Source organism: Manis pentadactyla, chromosome 14, assembly GCF_030020395.1.
Source record: "Manis pentadactyla isolate mManPen7 chromosome 14, mManPen7.hap1, whole genome shotgun sequence".
In the NCBI taxonomy this organism is placed as follows: Eukaryota; Metazoa; Chordata; class Mammalia; order Pholidota; family Manidae; genus Manis; species Manis pentadactyla.
In genome coordinates this window covers 81,235,574-81,261,112 of record NC_080032.1, presented here as the reverse complement: position 1 = coordinate 81,261,112, position 25,539 = coordinate 81,235,574, and the positions used below count along the sequence as shown (strand labels likewise).

Here is a 25,539-nt window from a genome sequence, read left to right as displayed (position 1 = left end):
TGACTCTATATGCACGGAGAAGGACATAACATCACGTATTTAGTATTCCTGACAAAAATCAGTATCTCCAGCTAATCATGAGGAATTATCAGGCAAGTACAGATTGTGGGCTGCGTAATAGAACAGTTGGTTTGAACTTTCAAAAATATCAGTGCCATGAAAGACAGACTGAGAAACTGTTCCAGATTAAAGAGACATGACAACTACAATAGGTGATTGGGGATCAGAAAAATATTACCTACAGAAGACATTATTGGTGCAGTTGGTCAAATCTGAATATAGATTGTACATTAGGTTGTAGTATTATATCCATTTCCCAAATTTTGTGATTGTACTCTGGTTAAATAAGAGAATGTACTTGTTTATAGCAAATACATACTGAAGAATTGAGAATTGAGGTCATGATGTGATGTCTGGAAGTAACTCTCAAATAGTGCAGGAAAGATAGAATATGTATGAAAAGAGAGAAGAAACAAAGGTGGCAGAATTTGTGGATGTAATAAATCTTGGCAGAGGGCATTATGAGTTCTTCGTATTCTTGCTAGTCTTCCCTTAAATTGCAAAGTACTTCAAAACAGAGAAGTTAGTAGCTTAAATAATTAGCCAAGAAGGAAGATCATTTATTATATGTAAGATGACACTTCAAACTCAAACCATGATCTAACAACTAACAAGGAACTCCACTTGGAGGTGTGTTATTATAGCTGAGTTCTATCAGAGTATAAATTCCTGACAAAAGTTCTGTTAGATTCTATGAAGTCTTAACAAAAGAGCAAGAGAGAACACATTTCTGGAGTCTCCAAATGCAGAGACAGGACTGTCAAGCCTGGGAAAAAGTCCTGTGGTCCAGGATCGGACAGAGGTTGATGCCACATAGGAAATCTCAGCCTATGTAAAGGCCCTGGGGTAAAACAGAACTGGTGTCTTAAAGGGCGACTTGGGGGCCATAGCGATGTTGCACCTGACAATACGCACTGTGTCATCCTCTTGGATCTTTTTTACTCAAATGATCTGGATTGTATTTTCCTATTTTAGGGAAACTTTATTTCAATTGGAAGTCTTTGGCAAAGCAGAATTAAAAAAAAAATAGAAAATAATTTTATAAGCATTGCTGCTAGACAGACCGATTCCTTCAAGTATGTGATAACAGTTTTCTTTTCTCCTACTGTGTCTGGACGATTTTGGGCAGTAGAGCCAGATCTTTCTCTTTTCATCCTCTCATCCACTTACTGCTTGCTAACTCTGCTCCTGCGCAGCTGGGGCTGGACATTGAGAGAAATGTGTTCTGTAGTTGTCAGGTCAGACCCCAGGGGACAGAGGAGGAGTCTGTCCAGGAGGAAACGGCGTGCGGTTCCTGGAGTTGCGTTCCGTGCCTGTCTCTGGGCTCCCGTCTGTCACAGGGTGCGCGCGCACACCATTCACTGGTTTCTCCGGGACGTCCTGTAGGCGGAGATGTCGGTGATAGTGTTTGAGGTGGTGGGGATGGTTGTCTTGGAAAGTGGCAGTTACAGAAGTTTTCCTCTCCTGGGTCCTCGGATACAGGGCAGCCCACCCCGGTGTCACCGAGTTGTCCTCACCCCAGAGCCGGTTGGAGGTCAGAATCTAGCTCCCAGGCTGAGCCTGCTCACCATCCACTATGGCTTTTAGTTGGTATTGTTGGCAGAGATTGGTAGGTTCAGAAGCACCTTTTTATTTTTGTGCCATAAAGGTGGTCCATTCAGAAAATTATCCAGGCGTACCGACGGGGAGGCACGGGGAGCTGGCAGTGCCTTGGCTTTTACTGCAGTGAAACAGAAGATCTGATCTTCACAACTATCAATCCAGCACCTTTCATTGGCTGTGTACTCACTGAAGAAAAAGGAAATACTGTTTTCAAACAAATGTGTTCAGTCCCAGCAGGCCGTGTTGTTGAGTCAGTTTGCTTTGCCTGACACCCGTCGTTTGCTCGTAGTGAGTTAAAATGCACAGGCACCATTCAGCCTCATTGATCTTTTGGGTTGAAGGATTATGTCATGCGGGGCGCCTGTTTGTCACATGTAGGGGTTAAGCAAATGCAGATACTGGCTGATAAATCAGATATGTTAACTGTGCTTTCAGAAGTACATGCCGTTAAAAACACGACTGCCTCTTTACTCGTTACGCTTGCCGAAGGGTATGCGTCCAAGGACTGATACTACCACCAGTTAACGTCACTTCTTACAGCAGGCTGGGTATATTTGGCTTCACTAGAGAGTCATTTTGGTAGATTTAAATTGGGGACAAGTGTGAACACCATGTACACATTCTCCTGTAACACGTTAACTCTGAATAGTGAGAGTAGGTCTCAGCTCCCTTTGAACAGAGTGTGGCACTTGATGCACTCTGGGAATGGTGTGCGTCTAATTTATTATTTAGTTATTCTGTCAATATCTTCCCACGTATCTGTTTGCTGTTTGAATGGAACAGATCCACATTTAAACCTCCAACCCAGAGCAATGAATTCTTAACCACTCAGGAAATTTAGGCCTTGTTAGGGGGTCCAGGCCACAACTATCACTTCTTTCCATAGTTGACTCCCTGCCCTTGAACTCACCACAATTTGAAAGATAATATCTCAGGAAACTGCTGAAAGACCCAACAAGAGCTGAATAGTTTCTTTATATCTTCTGATATTTTGCTTTTTTTTTAAACAACATCAAATTCTTGAGAGTTCTCACAGTTAAGCCCTGAAATATGGATGGATCTGTTCCCAGCAGTAACCAGATAATCTCTTCCATTGGCATATATGTTACAATACTGAAAAAGGGAAAATCACTAAAAAAGTCAGTGGAGAATTCCATTTACTTTTAGGATTTCCTTTCCTTTGAGATTTCAGGTTTGGGGTTGAAGGGCCTTTGGTCTTAGAGAATAAGCAGCAGGTCACCACAACCGCCTGAAATTGTGCCCTGGCCTAAAAGTATTTTGAATATACTGGGTGACTTGTGGCCCTGTGGGCCCAACCCAGGATGAAGAGGAGAGAAGGGGTGGTGAGAGGCACTTCAGATATGTGTATGTCCAGAGGCACCCCTGCCCCAGGAGATTTGGGGGCAAGAGTCAAATCGCGCTTATTCTCCGTCTAGTGGCAAAGAACGAGCTGCTCATTCCGTTTAACTTTTATTTTTTGCCTTGGCGGGGACCTCCCGTGATCCACCTTGAAATGCTCTTTCTGGCAGCATAGTTGTTAAAGAGGAGAAAGGACATGGAGATGGGCGGTAGAGCAGAAACACTTTTCAATACTGTTATATGGGTGGGAAAGGAAGAAAATATTTGCAGGCAAAAAAGCCTGCCAGAAAAACATTTCTTGCTTTATAAAATTAGGAGGTTAGTCTAAATGTGGTCTCTGTGGTTCCTTTCAGTTCAAAACTGTGATTCTTTGAAGATGGGTGTATAATTCTCACTCGCTCACTGAATCGTGTTCTTTTTAATGTGTATTGCAAAGCACTCCTTTTAGCAAATATCCATGGAACATATTTCCTCGTTCATAGCCATGATTCCTCTTCGTAAAGGCACCAGCTAGAGTACTTTAAAATATTGAGTGTGCCACAAAAAGAGCAAGCAAACAAGAAGGGACTTAGCTGGGTGCCAGGCGAGACTGGGAGGTTATGTATGTGGATGTGGGGACTGAGAAAGAACAGAAATAAGAACCATCATGTTGACTGTAAGCAAAGAGCAAGTTTCTTAGGTACAAGGCAGCTTCATTTTAAGGACTCTCCTGTATTCCTTCAGCTCCTTTTAATTTTTCATTTGACTAAAATCTTTTCAGGTCCTTTGAAGGATTTAAGTTTGCAGCAGAGTTCACAGTGCTCAGAAATGTTAGCAAAGTTTACTGGCCAGGAGAAGATACCACAATTACCACCCATCACTTGGAAATCTCTTTCAGTGATTTCTGGACTTAATTTTTCCCAACGCTACTTGGCCTCTCGAGATTGTCCTCTAGGTGGCGTTACTCTTCTACCTGTCCTGCCTCATCTCTGTTTTTGGCAATGTCCCTTTGCTTCAGACTGGTTTGTCTTATCTCACAAGCTATCTTGTTCCTCACACCCACTTCCTTCCCATATGCTGTTCCCTTTTGCCCACACCCTCTTTACATTACATCCAGTCCATAAACTTCGATCAAGGAAGCTTTACATTCAAAGGAGAGGCAGGGACACGTGTGCAGGCCCATCGTCAGCGAGGTTTTCTCCATCTCTTCGTGTGTATGTGTGTATGTGTCAGATGGGTTTATTCTTCTCATAATGCTTGAGATTCCTCCACTGATTTCTGAACGTCAGCAACAATGGCAACAATTTCCCCAGAAGCTCTTGAATTATTGCTTGCAGGTTGGGTTCCCCAGGAAGCCGACTCTGAGACAGAGATCAGCACGGAGGAGGTTTATCAGGGAGAGCTCTTGCATCACCATCAGTGTTACGGAAGGGAAATGGGGCGAAGAGGGTTGTGGTGACGTGTTAGTGGGAGCCTCTGGAGGGTCAAATCAGTTGGGCTGTCCTGCAGAGTTGCCTCCCACTGGGGCCAAGGGGCTGAGCCTTTGTGCTCCCGTGGGCTGCCCTGAGATGGGTGTGTGACCTTGCTTGAGGTGGCTCTCTTCAGGCGGCTCGGTCTCTAGCTCTGTCTCTTGGTGTTTCCCCAGTGAACAATTTTTCCTCTTAGACACATTTCAATGGACCACTTCTGTATCTCATACTTTCGTAACTTGCTTATCATTAGGATGAGTGTAACTGACCTGTCTTATAAGTATGCATGCATTTGAAGGAAAAAATATGTAGAGATCCTAATGTTCCAAATATGCATTTGTGCCTTTCTTTTGTTAATATCGTAAATGTTTTTTTAAGTCTGCATTTCCTAGTAAATATACAACAGCCTCCCTGACTCTTTGAGTTACTACCTAGATAATGCAGTACTAAAGATTCAATTGTATTGACTGAGAGAATCAAAGTGGGGAGAAAAATTAGGAAATTAGATTCTGTTTCTGATTCTATAGCTGACTTGTGCCATGGCTGATATACCATTGGATACATACTTGGCTTTCAGAAATATCTATTGAATGAAATGTATTTGATGAATGAGTATATGTAAAGTACATGACTTTTGTCTTTCCCAACTTCCAATGAACAGAGAATGAGTATATGTAAAGTACATGACTTTTGGCTTTCCCAACTTCCAATGAACAGAGATAATATGATAAATGCCAGTTAATGTTAAAATACTTCTTGGTATTTTGTTTCTGCAACTTGTCTTAGTGGTTTTGATGATTAATGTTAAATCTGTTCAGTGGTCTCTGATGCACCATCTTAGCACAATATTGTGGTTCAATGATTCACTTGCTAACTGTATAGGTTAATTTTTGGAAGAATTTAATGTATATGATGCATACTAAGTCATGAAGTAACTCTATAACTTCCTCAGAATTCTCTTAATCAGGGGTTAGTCACATAAAGTTATAATACATAAATTATTTTGTTATATTTTGTAATTAATTTGACTCAGTAGAGGCAGGAGACTGATTTTAGGTTTGTCTGTGATTCTGTAGTTTGTGTCAGAAACAAAGGCATTATCTATAGTTTTGGGGGTTTTGGGTTCTCAAAAGTATCAGCCGCACAGCAGGTGAAACACCTTAAGTGGGGAATTAATTCTTACTCTGTAAGCTATAAAGTGACTTTGAAATCTCTGGTGTTACCTAGGCATGATATGGATGACACCTGGCACCCAGGAAGAGCTACTAACATGACCAAATTAGTGGGATGTCAGCAGGACCTAGGGATGACCTCACAAATAATGAGAATGACTAAAGAGGACTTTGTCCTTACCTTCTCTCTAACCCACTTATTTCCTCTAATTTTAAGAATTGTTTGAACCTCTGAATCTGATGCCTCCAGGTGTTCATGCGCTGGGTGTCAGTTCCCCAGGTCTCTCAATTTCTGGTGAAGAGAGTCCACCAGTGACCTACAATAAAGGGCATTATTGGAACGCAAACAAAGAATTGTAGACTCTTAGCATACAAAGAGGTTGTAGAAATCATGTACACAACGTAAGAACTTCAAATCTTCACGTAACCCCCATTACAAATGGTCATCCAGGATCTCCTTGAACACCTGCATGACCAAGATTCTGTTGCTACAAGAGCAGGTCCTTATTTCCAAAAGCACCAAGGATCAGCTCTTTTTTGCTACCCTAAACATTCCTTCCTCTGACTTCCAACAGGCAGCCCTACTTTTGTTTCCTGGAACTGCATGAAATCTAACATCACTAACACATGTCAGTTCTGGGTTTGGAAATGGCCAGCATGTCACTTGAGTGCCTCCTCCTCCCTTTGTAGTCATCTGCAGTTGCTTCAACAGTTCCTCTTATGCTTCTGGTATCATTGATCACTGGTTTGACCATCACAGAGGCAAAGGACAGTTATTTTCTCATTCCTTCTGAACACTTTACTTCTGTAAAGCAGTCTAGACGAAAATGAATGTTTTTGATAATGATGACATAGAATTGATGCCTACTGAATTAAACACAACTAAAGTTTTAATCTGTGCTCCGTTACATCACATATCCCCCTGCATATATTTGAGTTGATTTTATTTGGACCTAAGTACAAGGCATTTTATGTTTTGGTTTTACCATTAGTTTTCCAACTGTCCATGTTGTTTTGGGATTTGATGTAATCATTCACTGTATCTATTATCCTTCCTTATTTCATGTTATCTTTGCAATGGAGAAACATGCTGTCTCTGACTTTACCAGTTACTGACAGAAAATACTTATCTGGTTAAGGTTACAGCAGAGCAGCAAGGGATAGAGGCCCTTCTGTACTTTAACAATGATCAATTTACTGGTATTCTTTGGCTATAATCATTTAGCTAAAATCATACCTATGACACTGTACATTACTCAATGTATATTGGTAGTGTGATAAATCAGAGAAGTGCTTGCTTTTGGTGTGGTAGTGAGGGAGAATGTAGAGGGGATTAACTGGGAAAGGGCAAAAAATGAGCTTCTGGGTTAATGGACATGTTTGGTTTCCGGAGGACATGTGGCTTATATGGATGTATGCCCTTCGTGGGCCAAACTGCTGAAACCTTTCATTTAAGATCTGTGCATTTCACTGTATTTAAACTATATCTCAATTATAAAAATAGCATGTAATTTGTTTATTGCTTGCATTACCAACTGTTAAGAATTTAATACCAGTTTTGCAGTTAAAATCTTGTGGTTTGGAATACCAAAATGACTTTGTCAGTATTTGACAGAGATGAAGTCCAAAATGAGATGTAGAACTCAACTATTCTGTTTTGTGTGAATTGCTTTTTCAATTCATCCTTTGACTAATACTTCTTAAGGGTGTGGGATGGGAAATAATTTTCTTCTAACCAGTCTACTTAATATTCAGAAAAAGCAGGATAATAGCATTACTAGTTTTTAGTAACATGTTTTCAATAGCTTTTGCTTTGTTCTATTTCTAAGCTTTTGCAAAGTTGGAATCTGAAATGGGTTGTCAACACACGGTATTCAATGAGTGTTTATTTAAAATGAAGAAAATTAGGTGTCGTATTACTGCTTTGCCCATTGACTATTCTTTTGGAATTGTGTGTCAATCATGCCATAGTATAAGAGATTATGAGCTATGATTATATGATGGAACCACATATTCATTAGTGAGTTGGTGACCACTATACCAGAACAAAATGAAATGGAGAAGAGCTGTGTTTCAGAGGCGTAGAGAAAGCATGCACATGTCCTCTACTTTTCACTTTGAAGTAATACATTACAATTATATGGTATTTTTTATTCTTCATGACTTTTTTTGCACTATCATACAGTTTTACTCTCACAAGGAATGGGAACATATTTTATTAAGATTAAGATTGTGCACCCGGATGGTGAAGTAATTTGAGAAAGATCACATCAATCTTAACTTCATTCCATTCAAAGTCTAGCTTGAAACTGTAACTCTTCTGCAAAGCTGCCCTGCACTCTTCTCACCCTAAGATAGTTTTCCCAATTAAAAAAAAATTGCTCAGAAATTTGTGTACTCCCCGTGATATGGTATCACTATCTCATCTGCATTAGTCTTTGTTCTGAAATTTTTTATGCACGTGTTTTATATTTTCCTAGCCATACAGTAAATTCTTCTATGCCCTCCCACCCGCAATGTTCCTAGTAGATAGCCAGATGGACATTGGTTATTTAGTACTTTACGAGCAGGGGCTGCCCTTGAAAGTAAATTGTGTCATATAAACAAAATGCTGTGAGTCATGTGTAGCCCATCATATATAGGGAAAACTCGTGGGGTATGTTCACTGGAGAATAGAGTGAGCAAATTCATTATATGATTAAGAGTAATTCCATGTTTTTAGTCAACAGTCTTAATTGTAATTTTTTTCTTTCTGCATTTGTTAGGTTTTTTGAGTTCTGGTATAAAATCTTTAGAAACTTGTAAGCTGCTGGTCTATTAGTGAAGCAACGTGGTGGGGAATAAAAGCTGCCTGTTGACATCCGTTGACCTGAATCTGAGGCTTTGTTACTTTCTGATTGAGTAAAGTGGGGTGGGTCCCACAACCCCTCACCCTACTGGGAAGGATGTGTGTGACCTAACCAAGTATATGGGATGTGAAATGCCCTCGATAAAGGCAGATTATGTGATTTCTCTTATCTCCTTGGTATCTATTTTACTACCTTTTTCTAAGTTTTTAAGTAACATGAAATTTATTATATGCTTTTTGAAAGAATTTAGGAAAATATAAAGGAAAGGAAGCAAAAATTGACCTTGATGAAAGATGGGATATTTTTAATGAGATCCAGTTTTTTATACAAACCTTATAAAAAAAGTCATTTTCATTTTTAATAATTCATTGGTTCATCTAATCTCTTTTTCTTTAATTAGTGCATTCACCTAACAAACACTGACTGAATGGCTACTACCTGTCAGACTCTATTCCAGGTGTTGGAGTGGAGACAGATCAGCAAACCAGGCAGAACCCTGTCTTCATGAAGCTTATGTTCTTTTTGAAGGGGGTACAAAAAACAGAACAATAAATACACTGTATGATAAGAGATGGTGATAATACCATGGTTGACATGTGAAGCAGGTGCACGGATGTGAACGAAGGTCAGAGAGGGTGGCCAGTAGCCGTCTATCTGAGGAGGTGACATTGCACCAGAATTCAGAAAGGAGTGAAGGAGCAAGTCAGGTGACCATCTGGGCAAGAGAACTCCAGGGAAAGGAACAGCAAGTTCCTTGCAGGTTCAGCACAAGGAGTTAAAAACCCGATATGGACTGGCTGTCTTGCCTCCAAAATTCTGTGATCTAACTTTGAACTGGGAGTGCTGGTTATCTGTTGTCTTAGAGAGTTAAATCTTGATCTTCAATTTAATCCAGGTTGGTACCATGTTAGCTATCACTCTGCTTATATCACTAGTTTAATTCAGGCTTTGATCTTTTATTCACGTTCTTTTCTTTGCATACAGAAAGTCCTTTTATAACCTAGACCCTCAACCATTGGGAGGAGGCACTGCTCCAGAGAATGTTCGAAATAGTAAACTGTTCCAGTTCTAGAGAGTGGAGGCGTGTTTCAGCAAGTAGAGGTTTTATAAGGAGCTGCTGAGCAGTGATGGGAAGTAGGACGATTTCCTGAGTCGTGTCTTTATGGCTTAACATCATTCTGTTTCAAATGAATTATTATAACAGCAGATGCATTTATTCAAATCCAACTATAAAAAATTATGTTTTCAGGGAAGTAGGAATGGTGCTTGGATTATCCATTTTTGGCTTCTATTATAAAACATTGAGCTGACTTTCATAGTCACAGAACAATTAAAGTGCTGTGAACAATTATTCACAGAACTCTTCTAATCAGACGTGTCTATTATCTCTTATAAATGTGAGAAGCTTTCAGAAATGTCTACCTGAAATTTTTAAAATTCAGGTTATCACTTTTATTCTTATGTTATCACACTTTATTCTTATTCTCATGAGAGAACAGTATTTCTAATAGAAAAAGAACAGATAAAGTTGACTTTAAATAAAATAAATACCAACAGATACAAGGTAAATTTCAGTCGATTCCATTAAATCCCTTACACCTTCTATAAATCTATGTAACTGTTGATGATTTTGAACCCAACAATGATTACCAGCAGTAAAATGACTTCTGAATAGGGAAAAATTAAATTATGGTCATCACAGCATTAATGTTATGTAAGTTCCTTTCTGCTTTTCACTTCTCTGAAATTGGTAATGGAACTTGGCTTACTGGAACCATCAAAGAAACAGCACTGCATTCCCAGTCTCTACCCAGTCGCTGTTCCCAGTATGTGTTTAGAATACACATCTTTCTTTTGCATTTTTCTCTTGAAGGAATTAAGATTAGTAAAAATAATTATACAATCATGTAATGAAAGAACCTGAATAGTCCATGTATGTTTGTTTCTAAGCAACTCCTTCTTAATTTTCCTTAACAAAGGTGGCTCCCATCTTTTCAAACTATCTCAACACACTATATACATAAATGGAAATTCTGGCTTCTGGATTAATATAGAAGACTTAGAAAAGCTGAATTTCTAGGGATTAATTTGTTCAGAGGATTTATATGATAATACAGTAGCCTTTCCACTGAGAATTTTTTAGTACTATTAGCTAATTATGGTTCAGAAGAAAACTAGTAAGATGTCTTCTTTTGCAGTTGAGGATTGATCACCCCTGACTTATTGCAACAGTCTAGAATTAGAAATTTTTCTGTGGAAAGTGGATACCAGGAGCCTAGCACGTCTGTGATTTATGTGCCACGTGACTCATGCTTTTCAAGCTATAATAGTTCACAGTGTAAGCCTTTCTCATCACCACCATGCATCTCCAGAAAATATAGCATCTTTTAATTTGAGACCTCTGAGTTGGCCATACATGGAGATGTTCAGAGGGCTTTGTGGCAGGCCCAAGCCACAGGCATCTAAGATGCAGTAGAACTCAAATGAGCCCTCCCATGTCATTGACAACATGTGTTACATATTATTATGGTTCTGGCCTCTAGATTTTAATTTCCTGGTGACAGGGTCTGTGTTTGGGGAAAAGAATTGTCTGGGCTAACATTCTGTTTAATAATCATTCGCATTAGATGATTATTTTCCATGCAAGTCTAAATAAGATGCAGACACTGTGGGTGCCAAGAGTGTCTGTGGGAAGTGGGTAAAAATAACAAAGGAAGCTGTTCTGTATTAGTGAGAAGACAGCATCTCTTGGAGCCTAACACATATACATACTGGAATCAAGACGCGGATAAATGACCTGGTTGAACATTGGTGACCCAAAACCGTTTGCCAACAACCAGATGTGCCTCTCTGCAGTCCATGCAGCGCACAGTGTGGGGATTTGGAAATACTCAACTGGCTGTGATCACTGGAGAACCACAGACTGTCTCAGACCCTTTGTCTCAACCTCGTCCAAACTTGGAAATGACATTGCATATGTTTTTTTTTTCTTATCTTCCCCGAACCCCTGTTTTTGTTTTTGTTTTTTTGTTTTGTTTTATGCCAGCAGTGGTATAAAAGGTCCTAGACTTTCGGAATGAAAACCAAAGTTAATTTCTGCCTGGAAGATATAGAAAAAGCATTATTTCCTTGCCTACTCAAAACTGTGCTCTTTGAGCACCACTCTCTTTTATGTATACTGATTTCATATATGGGTAAGAGAATGTATTTTAAAAGGCATTTCACTTTTCACTGTGTACAAATAATAGTAGTTACCAGTGGCTTGATGGTAATTGTGGTCGGTCTGCATAGGACCATCAGGATTCTTTACAGTCATACTTTAAAAATTTTCCTTTTCTTTATGTGTTTGCCTTCCTATCCTGTAGGTATTTCTGTAGTTTGTATTCTTTAGAACTGAGAGTTTTGTCTCATCCCGTCTTATTTCTCTTTCTCTTGGTTTACACCCCGCGACACTTGGGGAGAGGAGAATTCTTTACCAGATTATTAGGCTTGTGCTTGAGGCAAAGCTTCATGAACATACATGAAGCAAAGACCAGTCTTCTGAAAGGAAAATGGACAGTTGTTTTGAATCCGTTGCCTGTTGTAGGGATTTAGAAGCGAGAGACAGCGCTCAGGCTGGAGGAAGTAAATAGTGGCAGCGCTGGCTGGGTCCTTTGGCTTGGCTGCTGTGGTCAGGGTGAGGGACGGGAGATGGGCTGTTTTACTGGACAAATGAGTGATGGGCCAAACTCAGGAGAAGCTGCAGAAGGGGTGTGATCCCTCCTTGAAAACGACTGTGTTTGTCATTAATGTGTTTTCATAGTTACCTCAAATGTAATTGCTTTTTGTGGATTTTGAGCAATGACTTTCTGTTCAACTCGGATGAAGGAATGGGTGGTGTATGGGCTGATGCACGCTTCTTTCTCAGAGAACACTTTCTTCTTCAAATGAAGTTGTACAATCCTCCCGACAAACTCTTTTCATAAGCATTGTGAAAGCTGCACAAGCTGGAAAGTCCTTGGTTTGAGGGTAGGATTAGGACCCTATCTACCATTCAAATGTCTTTGCGTCATCTTTGTATCCTCCCTTGCAACTCGAGCACAGAGATCAAAAACCTTTCTTTCTCACGATTGTGACAGTTAGGGCCTGAGTCTGTGTGAGGGTTGGCCGGACTCCCTGTGTTCCAGGAGGACCTGATTGGGTATCTCACCTTAGGTGCGCTGTGGATGGGTGCTTTCGGAGAGAAGTGAACTTTCATTTTCAAAATGGGTCATTTTGAAATGTGTCTGCGATATCTTTATCTGCAAGGAAAGAGCTAGGCAATGCGGACTCGATTCCTACCCTGCCCCTCTCCCCGTCTCCAGTTGGGTAGAACCGCACTTGCCCCACCAGGTGGTGTGTGTTTTGACGTAAGGACCTCTCTTGTGCCAGGAAACAATGTCATGAGGACCATCCATGGCGTGGGGGAGATGATGACCCAGATGGTGCTCAGCAGAGGCTCCATCTTCCCCATGAGTGTGCCTGACGTGCAGCCCAGCGCCCATCCCAGCAAGCACAGCAGCTCTGCCGAGCACGAGGACGTGACCGTGATGGACACCAAACTGAAGATTATCGAGATTTTGCAGGTATGTTGTCTAACGGACGCAAAGTGACAAAGAGCTAGTTGTGCTGAGTGGTTTAACTCCTTACCCTCTTTGTTCCAAATCACTGTGTAAACATTCTGAACTACTGGTGATCTGATTTTATTTCTTTAAGTCAGTGCCAAGCCTGGTAAGAAATCTCATACAGACACGGGAAGGATTTCAGAGCAGGCAAAGTAAAGATTGAATTCCAGCTCTTTTCCTATTTTAATTGCACTTGACATACGATCCTATGTATCTGGGTTTTCATTGTAGCAAGAAACTGGAAGTTTTATTCATTATGAACAAAAATGGTAATAACTGGTTTTAGTATTTTATTTATATATAAATTACTTATATTTTTCTATTATAATATTGATATTATAAAGACTGTCTCTTTTTGTGGTTTTGTTTCTAAGAGGTTAGGACTAATATATATTCTAAAAAATTAACCTAGTCTAATACCTAGCTCTGAATTTAGAGTAGGTAAATTATTACTTTGTGCTTACTGGTTTAGTGAATAAAATCCCCCATTACTGTAGCTATAAATTCTTGGCATTTTTATTTTATTTTAAAGTTTGAAAAGTAGTTTTATGATACTTTAATTATAGCACTTATTCCAGATTCCGAGAATGGAGCCTGGAGTTTCGAGGATCCATTAAGATTCCAGATACAGTTTACTAAGTCTCTCATCATAATTTAACATAGATTGAGCTACTAGAAGTGGGTTAGTAATCCTGGAAGGGTCTGTACATTTGTAATTGAAGTAATTAGATTTATAATCGTAAAAGATTTCACAGTTCCTTCAAGAATTCCCAAGGCTAAATCCTGAGAAATACTGGCAGGCTTCCCAATACTGTGTTCATGACCCTGAAAAATGACCTGGTTTTCCTGTTCTTAAACCGAGAAAGGTAGCGATCAGCTGACCCGTGGACCTAAGGAGCCCACAGCCTGACAGCATCCCACTCTCGGGCCAGCTGCTAAAGCGGGCGCCCTCGTTTCAGCCACAGGTACAGAAAGTCAGCATTTAAAAAACCATCTGTGACAGCTAAAGAGTGAGGAGCTGGAGGCACCGAGGCAGAGCAGTTCAGGGCTGACTCATCTTTGCTCCCCCTCTTGGGTCCTTTTGATGTATTTTTTTTCTGAACCTCTGTTCCCACTCATTTTGTGTTCGGGGTCTGGTCTGATTCACGATGTCTGTGTTCCTGCGTACCGCTCTTGAGTGTGTTTCGTTCTTAGAACATCTCAAAAATGTCTCTGTAGCCACGTTCCTTAGGCCTGTCTCCCTCCCGCTTTCTGCCGGCTCCTCCTGCTCTCAATCTTCCTTTATTTTTCCCATCATTTTGAGAATCTCTCTCTCTCAGCCTTTTTATGTCTCTCCCTCATTTTCTCCTTCTGTCTTTGTCCCTCTCTCAACTCTCTTTCTCTGCTTTTGTGCTTAGCCTTTCCTTCCACCCTTTTTCTGTATATTTCTCACGATTAAATATACTAGAGGATGAAAGGTTTCATTTTGGTCATACTTACAAAATTGAAATCTTTGAGTACTCATCTTTAAAGGTTAGTAAGTCTTTCATGAATTTGTGTTTTGTTAATTTGTTCCATACGTAGGTTAAACAAAACAGGACCTTACTTTTTTTAATCACCTGGGGTCTGGCTTCTGTTCCACCCTTCCGCCCAGGGCTGCCACAGCTGATGGCCCTTTCCCTGTCCTCTTTTCCCACGGTCTGTCTGCTGCCTGAAAATCCCGTTATTGACTAGAATGAGTTCACCAGTATTGCTGCAGCACTTGGCGCATGTTAGTAAAGGAGGCTCTTTGGTGTGCTTTCCCCCCTCTAGATTATGAGCTCTTCAGAGGCAGGTCTTGTGTGCCTGGCACCTGTTTTGTACCCTTGGCATCTTTCTCAGAGCCTGGCTTAACAAATGTTGTCGAAGTTAAGGGAGTGCTGCTGACATGGAGCAGGTTTGTTGCCCATAAGGAGCACGAAGGTCTGGCAGAGGAGAGAGACAGGGACGGAGAGGCAAGTCTCCTTGGGTCCTATAGGTGTAAATAATGTGTTGGGTGAGCAAAAAGGAAAAAAAAAGTTGATTAGGACTAGGGAGCCAGAGAGAGCTTCATTTAAAAAGGGATTTAAACTGGAGGATATCTCAAAAGCTGGTTATTATGGAATGGCTATTCCAGGTAAAGTGAACACTGAACAAATGTGAGAAGGTAAGAGAGAAGCTGCAGGTGAATCCGTGTGGTGATGCTGGCACAGAGCAGTGAGAGAGAGAATGAGAGAACTGGACAGGGGGCGCTATCCAGGGTGGTGTAGATAGTGAGGGATACGGTTAGATCGTGCCGTTTTCTTAAAACTCATGTGACCATTGTTGTTTATTGTCCAAATGAGAGTGTAGGGGGCGCTCACAATCATTATGCTGGGAGAAAAGGTTACCCAGGGCTCTCCCAGGCAAACCTGAGGGGTGCAGGGCAACCCCGTGTAAACCACTTCTTCCTTGAGAAGTCCCTTCTCGGCCCTGAAATCTGTCGCACACACTTTTCCTTCTTGGATCTCCATTGGATTCTATACCACATGGGGAAGCCCTTGATCATTTCCTAATTATGTTAACAATGCTGTATTTTGTTTTACCAACTTGATTATTGGTGTCTTGAGGGTGTTTGCATTCTTCATAGTGCCTAGCGCAGACTGGGACCTTAGTTTCTGCCAATGCATCTGTTAAGGAGAACAAGGGTGCCACAAACCCAGGCTGCAACAGGCACCAGGGAAGCAGATCCATGGTAAACTTGATGCTATTATTCCAGCTGCCCTTTTGTAGCCCCGATCCAGGAATGTGTGGTAGAGCCAAAATCTACCCTATTGTTGCTGAAACTTTAGCCTTTCTGTGCATGAAAGAGGGTCAGAGAGCTTCAGCGGTCTCCTCCCCGAGATAATGGACACTCTGTAAAGTGCTCAGTGAAATTGTGTCATCATTACGTCTTCATCCAGATCTAAAGGATACCTCAACCTGGAATGCTGGGAGATAATCATGGGGAGCCAGGTGTTCTTTCCAAACACTGCTTTGGGGTTTTACTGACATTGGCTAATGGAAATGCATCACTTTTCTTAGCCTTTTGACTGATGAACATGTATGCAATTGAAATGTCAAGAGTTTAACCAATGAAGTTTCTCATCAGTTCATGAGAAATGTTGACAGTTGTATTGTTCTTGGTATCATGTAATTAGTTGTATTTTTACACAGTATGTTAATTAAAGAAAATTGTGTTTTTAATGTTTCTTATAGTTTATCCTGAGTGTCAGACTAGATTATAGGATCTCATATATGCTGTCAATATATAAGAAGGAATTTGGAGAGAACAATGAAAACGCTGAAACGTCTGCCAGCGGCTCTCCGGATTCATTAATGCCGTCAGGTATCTCCTTTGTGACAATATTCATGCTTTGTATTTTGTTTCCCTGAGAAATTGAAAGTACCTTTTTACAACACAGTAGTGTGTCTGTGAGGCAAAATGTAGAAATAGTCTCCACCAATGATATGAAAGAACATTCATGAAGGAGACAGAGCATTAAATCACTTGTCTCAAATGGCAGGTAGGATACTTCCTGTTCCTCGGTGCCGAGTCCTCGGAATGTAGGTCTTTTGTGATCTTTACAACTTTGGAAGGTAGAGGTACTATTTATTGTGCCATTTTACAGATAAGAAAACCAAAGCCACAGGGGTTAAATTACTTGCTAAAGGTCATGAAAGTAGTGGAGTAGAGATTCCCTCTTGAGGCCTCTTCAATTCGAGCCTGATTCTTTTAAGCATTATGCTGCTTTTGGTGAAAATCCAAAGAATTTTTTTTTTTAACCTGGATCAAAGAACAATATGAAATGCAGCTGTTGGGAGGAAAGGTGTTTTATAGGAAGACATCACCCAACTCAAGAGTAAAAACATGGCATTCTGCAAAGGTCTGAATGTGGGTGTTGTTTTTCCCGTGTGTGTGTTTTGTTTTGTTTTTACTTTCCATGGTCATAAGCTGGTACCATATTTCAATTTTTCACATTTAAAAAGTGGAAGAATGAAACCACTCTTTGAGCACAGGAGCATAATGATGAGAGCATAAAAGCTATTATAAAAATTTTGTGACTATTGAAAATACCTCATGAAACCTATGAAATATTAAATTGCCATTTTCCTGGGTAGAACAGACCAGACTTGCAGGCTGGAAATTATGTCATATTAAAGGTTAGACACTGAACAGAATTCTGTTTCTGGGAATAGGATTTGTACACAGATATGAAATATTCTTTTAATCACAACCACTGTGACAGTGTCAGGAACCTGCCTCTTCTTTATCTGTCAATCAATTTGACAAGATGATCCAATGATCGTACATGTGTAGTTAAAAAGGGGGTCCCGCTGTCCCATTCATTAGAACTATCCAAAAGGCATAATACCTCTACAGACAGAGTTAAGCTGGCCTAAGTGAGACGTCATTTCTGGCACATTTGCAACAGTGTTGTTTTTGTGCTTCCCAGAAGTAGAGAACCCCAAAGGGCTATTTCCAAGAATGATACGGTAAAACCAGAAAGTCTTGCTGGCAGTTGCATTGACATTATCATAAAAATTATTGGCTCTCAGAAGCCAGACTTCTGGAAATGGGAGCACTAAGTGTCTATAAGTATGGGAGGGAAGGTCTAGAGGCATCCCCAGAAAACCAGTTCTCTGATTACCTGATCCTTGTCTTTGATTTTATCCACAAAAGAGAGCCTTTAGGGCAGAATTCTTTTTTCCCTTTTTCTGTCTTGCTCTGTTTTCATTCTTTGCTTTGGAGATGAGAAATAAATCGTGACTTATCATTTAAAATGCTATTTTAAAGAAAGATACCTTCAACGTGTTAGTGGTGTGGATGGGTAAGGAGTCATGATTGGTTCATATTATAAAAAAGAAAATTGAGTACCTCTCCCATAAAGAAGGGATCGGAATTTTAGAAGTAAGCTTAGGGAAGAAGACCATGTTGTTAGGAAGTATCAGATAGTAACAGGGTTCATTATAGGTATATTTTGATTCTTTAAAAACTTTATCCTTTCATGTCATCACCCTGTGTGCGTGTGTGTGTGTATGAATAGTTGATGCATATATACTCAATTACATAGATGAGGCAACTTTGTAAATGGTGCTCTTTGCTCGTTTAGATGTATCATTATAGCAATATATATTCAGAAATTTAAACTTCACTTTAAAATATTGAAATCCAAGTGGAACTATACTGTGACTTTTTAAACTGTTAACTGACTTTTGGTGATATAGACAGACAAAAGTACTTTTAGGTATGCTATTATTAATATAAATACTGTGACTCCTGACTACCGTAAAAGAGAGAATAGATTGTACCATTTATCTTTGCAGCCATTGTTCCTGATATAGATGAAATTGCAGCACAGGCAGAAACTATGTTTGCTGGAAGGTACAGTAGCATTTATGCATCTTTGTTTTGTAAATAAGATTTTACTTAGAATTTTATTGATACTTTGGTTATTATTCACCTCTCTGTGCCTAATTAATTTGAAATCCCTTATTGTTGACAACATAATTTGTGCCAGAAATAAAGATGGTAATTTACTTAGAAGAGAAATCTTGGCTTTTCTTTAGTTCAGGTAAAAAAGGACAAGAGAGGTGAGGTCAGTGAATTGAACTTCTCCCTGAATTCTTTGCTTTTCTTTCCTCAAATAATGACAGCACACAAACACCCTTTAACTCTCTTGGTATAAAAATTGCTGCATCTTGCAAAACATTGCTTCCCTGCATCTGAGAAATTTGAGATAAGAAAGTAACTTCTTTCAACATCATCATTAACTTCATATATGATAAATAAAGCTATTTTCTGCCAGTTGGAAAAATCATGATTAAAGAAATGAAATGCCTCTGACATGACTACCTTTCTTTGTAATCAAGAGCCCTGCCATTTATTATTTTTAAGTTGTTTCTTTCTTTTTCGGAAGTGAAACTAATAGCAGTCCAAAAGTAAAGTAAAAAAATAAAATGTCTACGCTACAAATTATTGAGTTTCTGGCATTTGTTTTTATTATAGATTTGCCATGAGAACCCAAATAAATTTCTATACGAAGCCCTTGGTTGCATTTTCTTTGGTTAGAAAGACAAATATGAATGAAGAATCAACAGAACTAAAACGGATTTTCATCTCTAGCAAACGTTTGGTTTAGCTTTGTTTTTGTGTGGTTTTGACAGTTTTTGTTGTTGTTGTACTTTCCTGTTCAAGTATTTCAGTATCCCAAGAATGGAGAATGCACCAGTGTGTGGTTTTCACCTGAGCTGTGTCTTGCTCAGAGTCCTAACATACCAAGCGCACGGAGCCGCCTGTTGCTTGAGGGATGGCTGTGGGCCTGCGAGTGTGCGTGCGCGTCTGTGCCCTGTCCTTCCCCAGCCGTCCACCTGTCGTGGCGAGGTCTCTGGGGAAAGTCAGTCATGGGTGTACTTCCAGCCTAGTGTGTTGTCCTAATAAACGCTTTTGTATTGATTCAGATTCCTATGTTTTGTCAATGCCTCAGTAACCCCCTCAGTTGGTACTTTCCCACTACAAGGACCAAATGACCCTGTCTTGGGAACCCTCTCTATCTTGGACAGTCTGGGATGGATTGGTCACCCCTGTTTTCATGGACAGACACAAGCTTTTCTGTGTGCTTTGTGTCCTCATCAGTTACATGAGGGGAGAAAAATAAGAGTAAAATTATCTTCCTTTTTACTTGCCAATTTTGGGGAAAAGGTGATATAACTCTGAGACTGTGCACCTAATGTCAATGACTTGTGAGTAGATTTTATGTAAGTCTGACTTGTTTTAGAATTATTGTTGGTTTTGCAGGAAGGAAAAAAACCCGGTCCAGCTGGATGATGAAGGCGGCAGGACGTCTCTGCGAGTCCTCATCCATCTGATCATGCACGATTACCCGCCTCTGCTGTCGGGGGCCCTGCAGCTGCTCTTCAAGCACTTCAGCCAGAGGGCCGAGGTCTTACAGGCCTTTAAGCAGGTAAGGGGGAGTGGCCCGTCGCGGCCGCGTCGCAGTAACTATGAAAATACCACAACCGTCCTGACTTCATTGTTGCCGAGCGACTGAGACTGTGCGGATTTTCCTGGGGACACTTCCTATTTCTAAAGATAGATAATGCCTTGTCTAAGCCAGGTCATGATCTATTTTTGGGAAGAGTTTCCCACAAGTGGTTTGCAGTTAATATCTTCCATGTAAATGATAGACACAAAGCTTTAGGAAGGCACCAGGGGATAATACCATGTTAGGAATGTTGTTCCCACAGTCCTTATTTTCACCCCAAGTTTTACTGATAAGTTTAAGTAGCACAAATAGTAGTGCTGAAATAAATGTTTTGTAATGGAAAGATGTGTAAATCCCCAAAAAAGGAACTGTTAGGGATCTACTCTTTTTTTTTGTCATCTTTGAATGACATCAATCTTGAGACTGTTGACGATTAATACCTAAGTGCTCATGTGTGTGTTATTAATATTTTATTTAGTAGAACACTGATCTCCATTAGGAAGTTTTAGAATATGTTACAAATATGAAATAATTAAAAGAGTGATTATGCAAATAGAGGTAATTGTACACATCTTTGTATATGTCATTATAAATTAAAATAAAAGTTAATATCATGAGGTTTAGACTATCTGTATATTCTTCCACTTATTTTAATGTGTCTCCCTCTTTTCAACAGATAGAGTCTCATAAAAATTAACTTCAGTGGTGAAATTAGAGTTAGGGTCTCCTTCATTTTAAGTTATTTTTCAATACTTTGAAAAGCTTTGCTAGACCTCATTTTGTAAAATGTGTAATTCTTTTTTACATGGGAATGTATTGGGTAAGTTCACAGATTTTTCCAGGTGAATTTTCATGGTCGATATATATCTACAATATCCACAAATACCTTAGAAATATTAAATGTCAACCGAGGGCCCAACATATGAAAATACTTCAGATTTTGGACTTTATTGAAATAGATAAAGGAAGCTCCATAGGTAAATTAAAGGTTGAAATTCTTGTTTCCAGGTGCAGTTGCTGGTGTCCAATCAGGATGTAGATAACTACAAGCAAATCAAGGCAGATCTAGACCAGCTTCGGCTAACTGTAGAAAAATCTGAGTTATGGGTGGAGAAAAGCAGCAGCTATGAGAACGGAGAAATGGGTGAAAATCAAGTAAAAGGTGGTGAAGAGCCAATTGAGGTTTGTGTCCAGGATCTGTTCTGAAATAATCCAAACAATATCTTTTAAATCACGTCTGACAGTCAAAATTACTCATAAAGAAACATTTTGTTCTGAGTAACACCCCATCAAAATTTCATTTGCCAAGTTAGCTGACTCCACAAGCCTATACTTTGGTTAATTCTTGATAATTGCTACCACTTCTTACCTCATCTGTCAACTTTCTCACTCTTTCTTCTCCTCATTATAAATTCTATAATCCAGGAATCAAGACAAGAGGAGGGAGTGAAATGGAGACCATATTAATGTTCCTAAGCCTAGACCAGTAAAAAGAGGTGGCTTTTTGTTGTGCTCATTCACTGTGGCTGTTTATTGCCCTCCTGTAAATCCTTCCTTTCCTTATTACATATCCTTGTATAATATGTAAAAATATCTAAATGGACAATATGCTTTATTGCCAACATGAAAATGCCAAAAATCTGTTTGAATCTAAAGAATGGGAAAATGGTGATTGTAAGTCTATGGTATTGGTTTTAGTTTTCAGTGGATTACTTGTTGCTGGTTTTATATTTCATGAAATACTAGTAACCATTTAAAAAATTTGAAGCAGTGTTTTGTTGGTAATACTTAGGTAAGCAGACCAGTGCCAACACCATAATTTTAGTATGTTACGTTTCTTAAGTGCCTTCTAGTGCCTTATTTACTTGTTTGTTGATCTGCAGGAACGTAAACTATTTAGAAGGTTTACCTACCCCAGCTTATGCTCTTTGTTCAATACCCAAAATAGTTCGCAGTGAAGGGTGATGATAGAGTGGGGGATAATTTGAGTCATCAAAATGCTTAAAAGTTCCAAAGGGAAGTTCAACTCGTAGGTTACCGTTTCCTACTTATCTCAGGACTAATCACCACTAATCTGCACAAAATTTTGACTTACTCTTTTGGGATTTTTTTCTCTGATTTTGTAATGTAAGTTCATAGAATGTAGAATTTCTACTCCGTAGAAATTAGTTTTATGACCAGCTTTTTTTGTGGTTGTTGAGGAAGAGTTCTTCCATAGCACAGTTAAGGAATAAGAGAGAATTGAACATTTATTTAGTACTTGCTACATACTAAGTCTTATAGCAGACATTTTCATACGTAGTATTCATTCTCTTTCTAATGTTATAACAAACTTGTAGCTAGTTATAAAGATCACATTTCTAAGGATGCATCAACTGAAACTCAGAAAATCTAAGGATTTCCTCATTGTCAAGCAGCTATGAGACTCAACCAGGGGTTTAACTCAGGTCTTTTTGATGATAAGTTCCAGGCTCTTTAATATAAGCTTGCAGTTTCTGATGTAATATTTAAAGATACTAAGATATGTATTATGCTTTTGCAAGGTTAGAGTACCTTTTCTTTTTACAAATACTTATTTTGCACATATTCTAGTGGATAAATATAATGTTGCTTCCCCTTTCAGAACATCGTTTTTTTTAAAAAAAATAGAGAATAATTCTAAACCTTAAGAAAATGCATTATGCTCTTTGTAAAAGTTTGCATGCACAAAAAATTACCTGAGTATAGGTGAAATGTTCCATGAAGGATGTTAATCACTTGTCTACAGTTTAAGTTCCCAATCCCTGAGGGTAACTGGAGAAAGAACCTCTATTATAGTGTACAATCCATGACAGCCTCTTAGCAGTTTAATAAACAGTTTGTATTGATGTAAGAAAGAAGATGAAAAGTCTTCTGACTGAGGATACCTTAAGATAGAACTGCATTATATCCAGGTTATAAAACTATTTTTATAGGGAACTAGGGAATTCAGATGAATATAAGTCAGTGAAGCTGGAATTTATTTATGTCTTGAGCTCAGGATTTGTCAGTTCAGGAAGTGGTAATAATCGTAGGTGCTTCGAAAAGGGTGATTTAATACAAGGAATTAAATTTTTGGAAAGTCCGGGAGACAGTTGGGAGGCTGCCACTGGATTACTGAGTTCAAGGTCAAACAATCACAGCTACAGTTCAGAGGTCAAGAAGCTGCTTTGGTTGCTGCCAGCATGGTGGCTGCCTCTGCCCCTGACTCTCACCCGTAGGGTATGTGACCAGATTGTGGACGTTCGTATCTATTGGCATTTTCTTTCCAGCCCTCAAAGCTACAGCCAGGTGGCCTGGAATGGACAACTAAGAGCATGGGTTTGGAGTCAGATATCCCAGAATTTGCCACTTAAGATATGTGTAACTTCAGGCCATTTATCTTAATTCTCTGAGTTTTGTTTTTATTGTCTATTCAGTGGACATAATAATGGTACTTAGCTAGTAGGATTGCTGTGAAGATTAAATGAGCCAACTCTGTGCACATAGATAGTGTGTCAGTTAATAGAGCTTCAGTGGGAGAATATAATCGATAAGGTGACATATTATTTAGCAACAAGTCAAGAAATAAGGCTTCAGCTTTAATGAATTTAATGAATTTAATTAATTTGTTGTCTCAATGTGGTCATCATGGGCCAATGGACTTAATTCTGAAACTGATCTTTGTCCTGGTTGCACCATGACAGCAACTTCGTAGATGTCACCCTCCTGTACACCACCACCAGGAAAGAATACCTCTGCCTTTCTGTGCCTCCTGTGTAGGAGCAAGACGCCAGTTCCAGGTGTTCCCTAGTAGATTCTGTCTCATGTCTCCTTGGCAGAGAAGGGCACCTGGACTGTGAGATTAATAGACTCTTAAGATTAGTGCTCCACAAGCTCTAGGATACCCTCCCCTAAGGAAAGCTGGCAGAACAAAATCGGCACCTGCTGGCAAGGGAGGGCAAAGAAGGATGTTGGTTAGCAAGCACTGTTGCTGCCAAAGGTAGAAGTCAGTGATTATCATTGGTTTTTATGTGCAGCGTATTGTGCTGTTTACTATGATGGGTATGGAATTACAGAATCTTAGAGTTAAAAGATACTTGTAGGGCCATCAAGTCCAATTCCTGTGTAATATTTGTTTTCTCTCTAAATAGCTCATCTAAATGGGTTACTTGTGAAAACAAAACAAACTGTAATAGCACTTTCAATTGAAATTAATACAGAGCTTAGGAAGTTGAGTATTACCAAGAAGAAATCCCTGTGTTCCCCTATTATCATGAATTTATGTCGATGATTTCATTGCTTTACCACACGTCTGTATTTCTAAAACATAAGAAAACATGAAAAATATTTAATTTAGTCTCTTTTGGATGTTCTGCCCCTGTCCTTTGTTGATGCATAGGGGCAACGCATTCATTTTTTCTAATACCTATGATTACATTTTGCGCACATGGTTATCTAGTTAATTGCTGATGGACATTTCATTCACAGTTCTAGTGTTCTGAAATGAATACCGAAAGCAATGCAGCATTAAAAGCTTTTGTATGTCACCATATGCACATATGTAAGAGACTCATCTGCGTATATATTTTGGTATAAACATCTAACATGTTTACCGTCACCATATAATGCCAGTTGGTTTCCAAAGATCAAGTGGCACTGCTCCAGCAATGTGTGAGAGTTCCCGCACCTCCCCTTTCTCATGACTGCTGGAGTTCTCACTCTTCCATTTTGATGATTGGATGTCTTTGATCTATGGCATCTGTGGTGATCTTCATTTTGCTGGATTACTTAGGAGGTCGAGCATGTTTTCGTATGTTTATTGGCCATTTCACTTTTTCTTCCAGTTCAGATAAAAACTAAATCTTTTATGGGCAGGGAGTTAAGTCCTACCAATTCATATATTCCAACTACTAAGGTTAAAAATATTTTTGACTTCAAGTCATGATGATGCTGTAAGTTCAAACTTAAATACAGTCTTTTCATCTATTCTTTCTTTCTTGCTTTATTGTGTTGGTAAGATTTTGTAGTTGAATAGATGTGGGGATAATTGGCGTCCCTTTCTTCTGATTTTAAAGGGAATGATTTTAATATTTTATTATTGGATATATTTATTTTTCTTTTTTGTAGATACCTTTTATCGATTGAGGAATTCCCTTCTATTCTTTGTTTGCTAGTTTTTACGATGATGATTATTGACTGTAATTAAATGCAGTTTAACTTGCATTAATGTAGTACATTTGTTACAATTGATGGGCCAATATTGATATATTATTATTAACTAGCATTCATTATTTATTTTAGGTTTCACTCTTTAGGTTGTATAATTTTATGGGTTTCGACAAATGCGTAATGCCATGTACACTATCATACAGAATAGTTTCACTGCCCTAAAAATCCTCTCTGCT

At 39.2% G+C, this 25,539-nt stretch overlaps 1 protein-coding gene across 1 annotated transcript in view; it reads left to right on the top strand.

Annotated features, from left to right (window-relative positions):
- Positions 1–25,539, top strand: part of ITPR2 (inositol 1,4,5-trisphosphate receptor type 2) — a 445,246-nt gene that overhangs the window by 149,405 nt on the left and 270,302 nt on the right. The window contains exons 22-26 of the mRNA XM_036889596.2: positions 12,901–13,094; positions 16,368–16,497; positions 18,477–18,534; positions 19,948–20,113; positions 21,143–21,316. Of these exons, the coding sequence (XP_036745491.2) occupies positions 12,901–13,094; positions 16,368–16,497; positions 18,477–18,534; positions 19,948–20,113; positions 21,143–21,316 (722 nt within the window). The remainder of the gene's footprint in view (positions 1–12,900; positions 13,095–16,367; positions 16,498–18,476; positions 18,535–19,947; positions 20,114–21,142; positions 21,317–25,539) is intronic.